This window comes from Neophocaena asiaeorientalis, unplaced genomic scaffold, assembly GCF_003031525.2.
Source record: "Neophocaena asiaeorientalis asiaeorientalis breed wild unplaced genomic scaffold, Neophocaena_asiaeorientalis_V1.1 scaffold7, whole genome shotgun sequence".
Classification (NCBI taxonomy): domain Eukaryota; kingdom Metazoa; phylum Chordata; class Mammalia; order Artiodactyla; family Phocoenidae; genus Neophocaena; species Neophocaena asiaeorientalis.
The window spans coordinates 14631102-14642739 of record NW_020185337.1 but is presented as its reverse complement, the minus strand read 5'-3'; the positions used below and the strand labels follow the sequence as shown (position 1 = coordinate 14642739).

At 39.0% G+C, this 11638-nt stretch overlaps 1 protein-coding gene across 2 annotated transcripts in view; it reads left to right on the top strand.

Moving 5' to 3' along the window:
• The window catches only part of PDLIM5 (PDZ and LIM domain 5), a 206988-nt gene that overhangs the window by 157746 nt on the left and 37604 nt on the right, over positions 1–11638 (top strand). For both annotated transcript variants that reach the window (XM_024736150.1, XM_024736149.1), the window contains exon 8: positions 1574–1761. In XM_024736150.1, coding sequence (XP_024591918.1) covers positions 1574–1761 — 188 coding nt within the window. The remainder of the gene's footprint in view (positions 1–1573; positions 1762–11638) is intronic.

The window sequence follows — 11638 nt, the reverse complement described above, 5'->3', positions numbered from 1 at the left end:
AGGATTTTTAACCACTGTGCCACCAGGGAAGCCCGCCACTGTTTATCTTTCAGAGAAACTTTTATATGACCATAGGGAACTGTTTACCAGCCAAGTTGCCAAAAGCCAGTCAAAGGGCAGCCTTGCAGCGGGCCTTCCTAAGGACAGGCAGCCTCAGGCCTGCTCTGTTAGGTGTTTCCCAGGGTTCAAGAGGCATTGCGAAAATTAGGTTATCTTGGTCATTTGGTAGTATAGTGGGCACGATTGCATTTGAAATTGCATTGAAATTTCAACCTAACAGTATAATGAAGGCTATTTATTTTACTAAAGTCATTTCTATAATATCCTATCTCTATTGATCTATTCCTCTAGCTTTTGATTTCAGGTATTGAAGGAACTGAGTTTCTGTGCGTGGAACTTCTAGCAAGCGCTAGCTAAATTTCTATTGAAAAGTTAGTAGGCTGTATGTATTGCTGTTGTTGTCACTGTTATTATTATACTTACTTGAGAGAAACTTATAGTATTGCATCATTCCAAAGAGCATATTTTATAATTTGAACTACCTAAAATTTTTTTTTGAAATGATGATATATAAGTATAAATAACAAATGACTGGGATAATAAAAGCCGTATGATCTTCTAAATCAAACTGGAACCACCTGTTCCACCTGTTAAGCAAATAGCTCTGACTGAAAGAAGACAACGGTAGACTTGTTTCTTGTTTTCCTGTAATCCTGAACACAGAACACTGGATGTTGCGTTAGGCGGTGGATGTTGTCTTTTGTTTACCACTGTGTAACACAATGTCTGGAATACAGTAGGTGCTTAAGTATTTATTGCATGAATGAGTGACTGAGTGTGTGAGTGAAAAGAGTGACTGGTAAGATGTCAGGGAAGCTTGGTTCATAAAATACTAGAAGAATGTGGAGAAGAGGAAAACAGCATCTGTGCCATTTCATAGAAATTATCAGGGAGTCTCCAATAATTAATTGTTTTAATCTAGATGACCCTTCTGAAACGTTGAGATAGAGGAAATTAGCTTCTTATTTAAAAGGATTGGCTGTATAAGTTTTTCAGTGCCTCATTTCTCATGGTAGAACTTTTTAAAGAGAATTTCCAAAGCATTGAAAGAACTGCAGTCTGACTCCTTTCCTTCCCTTTTTCTTTTTTTCTGTTTTAAAAAAAGGCAGCCCCTCAGTCATGGTATTAGAGTTTTTCTTTTTAAAATATCAGTTAATTAATTAGTTTTTTTAAACATCTTTATTGGAGTATAATTGCTTTACAATGGTGTGTTAGTTTCTGCTGTATAACGAAGTGAATGAGCTATACATAAACATATATCCCCATATCCCCTCCCTCTTGCGTCTCCCTCCCTCCCACCCTCCCTATCCCACCCCTCTAGGTGGTCACAAAGCACCGAGCTCATCTCCCTGTGCTATGTGGCTGCTTCCCACTGGCTATCTATTTTACGTTTGGTAGTGTATATATGTATTTTTGTTTTCCTTAGAGATTTAATAAATTGAGGAAAGAACGAATCATTGCTAAGTTAGATCGCTAGCGCATCACCAGAAATGTTTCCTTCTTTTCTCTCCAGCAGCGCCCAGGAGCCCTCTCAGCCGCTGCCCGCCGCAGCAGCTGCAGCTGGGAGCACGCCTGAGGGGCCGGGAAGCCCAGGCTCGGCCAGACCAGGGGTGGCCGGGCTCACCACTGCTGCCGCCTTCAAGCCTCTAGGTTCCACCGGCGGCATCAAGTCACCAAGCTGGCAACGGCCCAACCAAGCAGGTACTACGCCCAAGAAATCTCTTGCTTTTTGCATTTAAGTATAATTATGAAAATGTGTTCTGGGATATGTGATAGAATTCACTGGTGAAACCCATTCTCAACGATCTAAGATTTACAAAGGACTGGGAAAAGTAGGTACAGCTATTTTCCTCTCTGAAATGTCTCATAAACATTCTCTGTGTGTGTTGCCACTTGCTATTTATAATTATAGAATTGAGAGCGTTGCCTGGTTTCATAGATTACCCGGGAGGCATGGGTTCAATCGTAAATTTGGGGTCTTATTAACAAACTGTGTTGCTGGAAGGTTAGCCTTGGAAATACAACGTTTTAGTTTTGATCATGTATACAAAATAACAACAGAAATACTTGCTGCCGTCAAACAATTATTGAAGAAAGGTCTTTTACTTCCTGTCCTTGGGCTCCATCTGGAAACCTGAGTTTTCATTCACTTCTACAGATAAAGAGCTTTAAATAAAGTCACTTAACCTTGACCCTCAGTTTTCTGATCTGCAAAATGGAAGGAGACTAAATGCTTCTCCCAACATGAATGAAGGTTATGGTCATAGGACAAAAGTACCTCTCGTAAGAGGAAGATGGGACTATACTTAAATGTTGCTGATGCCACCCTCAGTCTTACCTCTTTACACTCTTTACACTCTCCCTGAATGATCTCTTGTCCAGGTTCCTTTTACTACCCAGCCACTGATAATTTACAGTCCTCTCTCTCCTGATCTCCGTACCCTCAAACTTGTTGACCTCCTTACTGTTTCCAGGTGGCACCTCAAATGCAGTGTGTCTGAAAATATCGTACCTGTCTCTGGAGATGTCACAGTCACCCAGGCGCCAAAGCTAGAATGGAAGCTTGAGAGTCCCGCCTCCACCCCCATGTTCCCACAGTAACTAATACCTAATGATTCCACATCTTAGCATTTCTCAAATCTCTTTTCTCCTCTTTGTGGTCACAGCCATTGGTTTGGTTTGGGCCCTGGTTTTTACAAACAGCTCCTAACTAATTTCCCCATCTCCTTCTCACCCTGTCAGTCTGTCCTCCTTACTGCAAGTGATCTTCTAAAGCTCTCACTTGCCCGTGTCACTCTCCTGCTTCAGGTGCTGGACTGTTTTCCCCTCCTTCACTAATCATTAAGACCTTTGCCACTCTGACCCCTGCTAACTTTTCAAGTTCATTTCCTGCTGCTCCCAATTTATAACCTGTGCTGTGGTTTTAGTAGAGTATCTTCAGTTACTGAGACATGCCATGCTACCCTGCTTTTGAAAGTTCTGGTTCCTCTGCAAAGAAGGAACATTTTTAACCTAATCCCCTATGTATTTCTAGTCTTCCCTCATCAGTTTTGGGATGAGTATTGATTGAATACACAAGGGGCTGCTTTGAAAAATATGATAGCTTTAAAAATAGGTCATTTATTATTTTTTTCTTAATTTTTTATTTTGCTTGTTTTTGGCTGCATTGGGTCTTTGTTGCTGCGCCCAGGCAAGCGAGCGGGGCTAACTCTTCGTTGCAGTGTGCGGGCTTCTCTTGTTGCAGAGCACGGGCTCTAGGCACGCAGGCTTCAGTAGTTGCAGCACGCGGGCTCAGTAGTTGTGGCTCACGGGCTTAGTTGCTCCGCGGCATGTGGGATCTTCCGGGACCAGGGATCGAACCCGTGTCACCTACATTGGCAGGTGGATTCTTAACCACTGTGCCACCAGGGAAGTCCGGTCATTTATTATTTAAGAACTTTTTTTTTTTTTACAGTTCGCAAGAGTGGAAAAAGTGAACTTGTAATTAATTAGGAATCCATCTTTGTATTTTCTATAACATTTAAATACATTAATACTAACTTCACTTATTGTAAATTATCTTTAAGAAATCATGAATTTTTTATATAGTTAAAAATACTTCGTAGTGTCATTTTGTATATTCTTGAATTACCATTACTAATTTTGCAAAGAAGCTCAAAGCTTTGTGCTGTGGGAGAAAGAAGAAAGGCTACTGCATACGATCTAGACTATTTTAAAGAAAAGGCTATTTTATTACTTTTGAAAACTTAAACTATTTAGACTAATATCATTAGCCTCTGAACTTTCTGGACTATTAATTGACTCAGCACCTGTCCTCTTGGAAAAAATGCTGACACCTTAGCCCCACACATTTTTAATTATTTCCATTTACTTAAAGCTTATCTATGTCGATGGAGAGTTGCTGTAATTATTTCGTATGTGATTAGAATACTGGAAGCAACTTTCATAAAAAAAATTTTTGGTATGGTAATTGGAAGGGAACAGGAGAATGTTTCCTGAAAGAGCAAGGAAAAGGCTAAATTTCAGAGGTAGAAACTGAAGGGAGGCTACAAAGTATATGTACTGTGAAGGACAGAAAGTATATGTAGTGCCTTTGGAAATTCAGAAACTATGGACAGAAGACCACTCTGGCTAGAGTAAAAAGAAAAAATTCCAGTTGACGTGGAACTCCTGGAGGATACACTACAGCAAAATTACCACAAGAGGGCGATCGAATCCTTCTTTCGCTCAGTCTAATTTAATAAAGCAGGTAAATAACTATAATCATGATTCACATGGTTAGCATTTAAAATATTAATCTTTTTACAGAAGGTATAGCTGAATCTAATTTGAGCAAGACTAGAACAGGATAGAAAATTGTACATTATATAACGTAAAGCATTAATTATTATTGAAAGAAAATGTTTTGCCATTGTGAAGTCTTAGTTGAATTACATCACGATACTTAGCTCAAATCAGAAAATATTTGCAGAACTCCTGCTGTTTATCTTGCTCTGGGTGCCACAAACTGGCACTTATGTTATGTAAAAGTTACTTATTTTATGCTATTTTGTAAAAATTGTAAAAATAAATACAGAATTCCCAGTCACTCAAGTTCTTTTATTCTACTCTACCTAACAGTATACCATATTTCAAAAAAACCCAAAACAAAACAACACCCCCAGAATCTACTCTTAGCCTTTGATAAATAGTTTCAAGGGCTTCCTAATGCAAATGGGAAAAGTTATTTTGATTCAGAAGGTGGTAACTGTCACATGATGAGTTCTTATGTTCTTCACAACTCACCCGTGAAAAGGACAGTTCCGACCAAAGGGTGCAAAAGCTACAAAGGCAAGTCATTGCACTAGTGTGGACTCAGATGAAGTGCTAAGCAGGCGGCAGTGCTTCTCTCACATTGAGAACTTCAGGAGTCTTTCTCTTGATAATTCACACCTGTGCTCTAGTGTGGGTAAAGTAGGAGGAAAAAAAAGATTTTTTATTCCTCCCACCCTTCTACCATCATCCAAGAGTGCCTATCACTAATGATGTCATTTTTATTTTATTTATTTTTAAGACATTTCTTTCTTTTTTAAAATTTATTTATTTAATTTATTTATTTTTGGCTGTGTTGCGTCTTCGTTGCTGTGTGCGGGCTTTCTCTAGTTGTGGCGAGCGGGGGCTTCTCTTGTTGCGGAGTGTGGGCTCTAGGCGTGCAGGCTTCAGTAGTTGCAGCACGTGGGCTCAGTAGTTGTGGTGCAAGGCTTAGTTGCTCCGCGGCATGTGGGATCTTCCCAGATCCAGGGATCGAACCCGTGTCCCCTGCATTGGCAGGCAGATTCTCAACCACTGCGCCACCAGGGAAGCCCCACTAATAATGTCATTTTAAAGTAATTCCTACAGTTGAGTGGGAAGGATGGGATTAGAATCACTAAAATGCAGTCTGTGGCCTGCTTAGTTGATTATGAAAGTTTAATGAATCATAGCCAGCATTTTCATTAGAAAATGAAATTGAATAGAAAATATCAGAATATTCTACTATATGAAGTATCTTAACATATTAAGGGTAGGTATCATGTTATGAAAATGAGGTTTTAGATTATATATATGCATGTAAGTGTATATCTATACACACGTACTAGCATATATTTTGGATCAGCAGGTAAAATGAACAGCAGGTAAAGTGTATTTCTTATTGTTTTTTATAGTTAAGAAAAAGCTTGAAAGTCACTTACTTAAATAAGTATTTTAGTCATACTTTTGTGTATTTGGGATGACTAATTTAGTTTTGAAATGATAACCGAAAAAAAAAAAAAAGACTGCATTGAAGGGGCTAATTGAAATTTGAAGACCTACTAGAGTATTCTGAACCTGTCGGGGTTTCTATTACCTCCATTGAAATTCTGACTTTAAATCTTAGATCATTTCACTTGTGGTGTAGTATAACCTGTGTATCCAGAAGTCTTTCAAGAGGACAGTAACGTAATACCAGTTGGTAAATAGGAACTAGGTGAATATGTAACAGCGTTATGGTTTAGACTGGATCCTCTTCTTTTTCTCGGGCATGTGGTTTTAACGTACACCACCACACATGCACAAGCTTGCCGGTGACTGACAAAGAGAGAAGTATTTTCAGATGCAACGTGTTAAGAAGTTCATAGTCTGCATGAAAGTATCAAGATACAAAAGAAGTGAGAATCCATGCTTGAGTTTTTAAGTAAGCTAGCAATACCCCTGCCTACTTGCCCTGTGTTTTGCTAATACTTCCATAATTCAGATGCAGTAGTCCCTTGAGAAATGTCTACTTGTTTACTTGATCTAGAAAAATACATAAAAGGTGAGATTCTTCTTGATATTTTTCAGAATTGAGGATTTATACTTTTATACTAATATTTTAATTCACTATATTTGTATGTCTAATAGGTTTTTTAATGCTCAAAATCTTCATATTATATACAATAAGTAGTTAGATAGATATTCTTAAAAAGTTCATAAATTTAATCATATAAGTTTAAAAATATGTTCCTGTGTTTATGTAGGTGCCCTAATTTGCTATATAATATTTTTTCTAGATTCTGTTTAGGTTATAGATACCAGCTTAGGTAAATTTAATTCATTTGACACAAGTATATATATAAAATATTACTATCTTAGCAAATATAGTCAGATGTTTTTTCACAAATCCAGTCTTAAAGTTATGAAGGACTATATGTTCGATGCACATCAGTTTTCTAACTTTAATTATATAAACTAAATGAGAATGACCAATTCATTAGAATATAAGCAGTGCTTTGCTAGATCAGGCCTACTGTTGTTTTTTTTTGTCATTTTTTTAACCTTTTATTTATTTTTATTTATTTTTACTTTTTATTTTCTTTAACATCTTTATTGGAGTACAATTGCTTTACAATGGTGTGTTAGTTTCTGCTTTATAACAAAGTGAATCAGCTTTACATATACATATATCCCCACATCTCTTCCCTCTTGCGATTCCTTCCCTCCCACCCTCTCTATCCCACCCCTGTAGGTGGTCACAAAGCACTGATCTCCCTGTGCTATGCGGCTGCTTCCCCCTAGCTATCTGTTTTACATTTGGTACTGTATATATGTCCATGCCACTCTCTCACTTTCTCCCAGCGTACCCTTCCCCCTCCCCGAGTCCTCAAGTCCATTCTGTTAAAACTTCCAAAACAATGCTGAATAATAGTGATGAGAGTGGGCAAACTTGTCTTGTTCCTGATCTTAGTGGAAATGCTTTCAGTTTTTCACCATTGAGGACGATGTTGGCTGTGGATTTGTCATATATGGCCTTTATTATGTTGAGGTAAGTTCCCTCTGTGCCTACTTTCTGGAGGGTTTTTATCATAAATGGGTGTTGAATTTTGTCAGGAGTTCTTGCTGCATCTCTTGAGTTGATCATACGGCTTTTCTCCTTCAGTTTGTTAATGTGGTTTATCACATTGATTGATTTGCATATATTGAAGAATCCTTGCATTCCTGGGATAAACCGCAGTTGATCATGGTGTATGATACTTTAATGTGCTGTTGGATTCTGTTTGCTAGTATTTTGTTGAGGATTTTTGCATCTGTGTTCATCAGTGATATTGGCCTGTAGTTTTCTTTCTTTGTGACATCTTTGTCTGGTTTGGTATCAGGGTGATGGTGGCCGTGTAGAATGAGTTTGGGAGTGTTCCTTCCTCTGCTATATTTTGGAAGAGTTTGAGAAGGATAGGTGTTAGCTCTTCTCTAAATGTTTGATAGAATTCGCCTGTGAAGCCATCTGGTCCTGGGGTTTTGTTTGCTGGATAATTTTTTTTTAATTTTTAAAAAAATTTTAGTTTATTTATGACTGTGTTGGGTCTTCGTTTCTGTGAGAGGGCTATCTCTAGTTGCAGCAAGTGGGGGCCACTCTTCATCACGGTGCACGGACCTCTCGCTATCGCGGCCCCTCGTTGTGGAGCACAGGCTCCAGACACGCAGGTTCAGTAATTGTGGCTCACGGGCCTAGCCACTCCGCGGCATGTGGGATCTTCCCACACCGGGGCACGAACCCGTGTCCCCTGCATCGGCAGGCGGATTCTCAACCACTGCGCCACCTGGGAAGCCCTGTTGGATGATTTTTAATCAGTTTCAATTTCACTGCTTGTGATTGGTCTGTTTATATTTTGTATTTCTTCCTGGATCAGTCTCGGAGGTTGTGCTTTTCTAAAAATTTGTCCGTTTCTTCCAGCTTGTCCATTTTATTGGCATATAGTTGCTTGTAATAATCTCTCATGATCCTTTGTATTTCTGCAGTGTCACTTATTACTTCTCCTTTTTCATTTCTAATTCTATTGATTTGAGTCTTCTCTCTTTTTTCTTGATGAGTCTGGCAAATGGTTTATCAATTTTGTTTATCTTCTCAAAGAACCAGCTTTTAGTTTTATAGGTCTTTGCTATTGTTTCCTTCATTTCTTTTTTATTTATTTCTGATCTGATCTTTATGATTTCTTTCTTTCTGCTAACTTTGGGGTTATTTTGTTCTTTCTCTAATTGCTTTAGGTGTAAGGTTAGGTTGTTTATTTGAGATGTTTCTTGTTTCTTAAGGTAGGATTGTATTGCTATAAACTTCCCTCTTAGAACTGCTTTTGCTGCATCCCATAGGTTTTGGGTCATTGTATTTTCATTGTCATTTGTTTCTAAGTATTTTTTGATTTCCTCAGTGATCTCTTGGTTATTAAGTAGTGTATTGTTTAGCCTCCATGTGTTTGTATTTTTTACAGATTTTTTTCCTGTAATTGATATCTAGTCTCAGAGCGTTGTGGTCGGAAAAGATACTTGATACAATTACAATTTTCTTAAATTTACCAAGGCTTGATTTGTGACCCAAGATATGATCTATCCTGGAGAATGTTCCATGATCACTTGAGAAGAAAGTGCATTCTGTTGTTTTTGGATGGAATGTCCTATAAATATCAATTAAGTCCATCTGGTTTAATGTATCATTTAAAGCTTGTGTTTCCATTTATTTTCATTTTGGATGATTTGTCCATTGCTGAAAGTGCAGTGTTAAAGTCCCCTACTATGATTGCATTACTGTCGATTTCCCCTTTTATGGCTGGTAGCATTTGCCTTATGTATTGAGGTGCTCATATGTTGGGTGTATAAATATTTACAATTGTTATATCTTCTTCTTGGATTGATCCCTTGATAATTATGTGGTGTCCTTCTTTGTCTCTTATAATAGTCTTTGTTTTAAAGTCTATTTTGTCTGATAGAGAATTGCTACTCCAGCTTTCTTTTGATTTCCATTTGAATGGAATATCTTTTTCCTCCCCTCACTTTCAGTCTGTATGTCTTCCTAGGTCTGAAGTGGGTCTCTTGTAGACAGCATATATATGGGTTTTGTTTTTGTATCCATTCAGCCAGTCTGTGTCTTTTGGTTGGAGCATTTACATTTAAGGTAATTATGGATATGTATGTTCCTATTACCATTTTCTTAATTGTTTTGGGTTTGTTATTGTAGGTCTTTTCCTTCTCTTGTGTTTTCTACCTAGAGAAGTTCCTTTAGCATTTGTTGTAAAGCTGGTTTGGTGGTTCTGAATTCTCCTAGCTATTGCTTGTCTGTAAAGGTTTTAATTTCTCCCTCAAATCTGAATGAAATCCTTGCTTGGTAGAGTAATCTTTGTTGTAGGTTTTTCCCTTTCATCATGTTAAATATGTCCTGCCACTCCCTTCTGGCTTGAAGAGTTTCTGCTGAAAGATCAGTTGTTAATCTTATGGGGATTCCCTTGTGTGTTATTTGTTGTTTTTCCCTTGCTGCTTTTAATATTTTTTTCTTTGTATTTAATTTCTGATTGTTTGATTAATATGTGTCTTGGTGTGTTTCTCCTTGGATTTATCCTGTATGGTACTCTCTGCACTTCCTGGACTTGACTATTTCCTTTTCAATATTAGGGAAGTTTTCAACTATAATCTCTTCAAATATTTTCTCAGTCCCTTTCTTTTTCTCTTCTTCTTCTGGGACCCCAATAATTCGAATGTTGGTGTGTTTAATGTTGTCCCAGAGGTCTCTGAGACTGTTCTCAATTCTTTTCATTCTTTTTTCTTTATTCTACTCTGCAGTCGTTATTTCCACTCTTTTATCTTCTAGGTCACTTATCCGTTCTTCTGCCTCAGTTATTCTGCTATTGATTCCTTCTAGAGTTTTTAAATTTCATTTATTGTGTTGTTTGTCATTGTTTGTTTTCTCTTTAGTTCCTCTAGGTCCTTGTTAAATGTTTCTTGTGTTTTCTCCATTCTATTTTGAAGATTTTGGATCATCTTTACTATCATTACTCTGAATTCTTTTTCAAGTAGACTGCCTATTTCCTCTTCATTTGTTTGGTCTGGTGGGTTTTTCCCTTGCTCCTTCATCTCTTGTGTGTTTCTCTGTCTTCTCATTTTGCTTAACTTGCCATGTTTCGGGTCTCCTTTTTGCAGGCTTCAGGTTCGTAGTTCCCATTGTTTTTGGTGTCTGCCCCCGGTGGCTAAGGTTGGTTCAGTGGGTTGTGTAGGCTTCCTGGTGGAGGGGACTAGTGCCTGTGTTCTGCTGGATGTGGTGGATCTTGTCTTTCTGGTGGGCAGGTCCACGTCTGGTGGTGTGTTTTGGGGTGTCTGTGACCTTATGATTTTAAGCATCGTCTCTGCTAATGGGTGGGGTTTTGTTCCTGTCTTGCTAGTTGTTTGGCATAGGGTATGCAGCACTGTAGCTTGCTGGTCGTTGAGTGGAGCTGGGTCTTGGCATTGACATGGAGATCTCTGGGTGATTTTCGCTGTTTGAAATTATGTGGAGCTGGGAGGTCTCTGGTGGACCAATGTCCTGAACTTGGCTCTTCCACCTCAGAGGCACAGCCCTGATGCCCAGCCAGAGCACCAAGACGGCTCAGAATAAAAGGGAGAAAGAAAAAGGAAGGGAGGAAGGAAGGAAGGAAGGAAGGATTGAAGTAATTTAAAAAAAAGAAAGAACAGAGCAACCAAACCAAAAATCAAATCCACCAATGATAACAAATGCTAAAAACTATACTAAAAAAAAAAAAAACAGGACTTCCCTGGTGGCGCAGTGGTTGAGAGTCTGCCTGCTAATGCAGGGGACATGGGTTCGAGCCCTGGTCTGGGAGAATCCCATGTGCTGCGGAGCAACTAGGCCTGTGAGCCACAACTACTGAGCCTGCACGTCTGGAGCCTGTGCTCTGCAACAGGAGAGGCCGCGATAGTGAGAGGCCCGCGCGCCACAATGAAGAGTGGCCCCCGCTTGCCACTACTAGAGAAAGCCCTCGCACAGAAACGAAGACCCAACACAGCCAAAAATTAATTAATTAATAAACTCCTACCCCAACATCTACTTTTGTCTATTCAGGTATTCCACAGATGCAGGTACATCATGTTGATTATATAGATTTAATCCACTGCTTCTGAGGCTGCTGGGAGAGATTTCCCGTTCTCTTCTTTGTTCGCACAGCTCCCGGGGTTCGTCTTTGGATTTGGACCCGCTGCGTGTAGGTCACCTGAGGGTGTCTTGTTCTTCGCTCAGACAGGATGGGGTTAGAGGAGCAGCTGATTCGGGGGCTCTGGCTCACTCAGG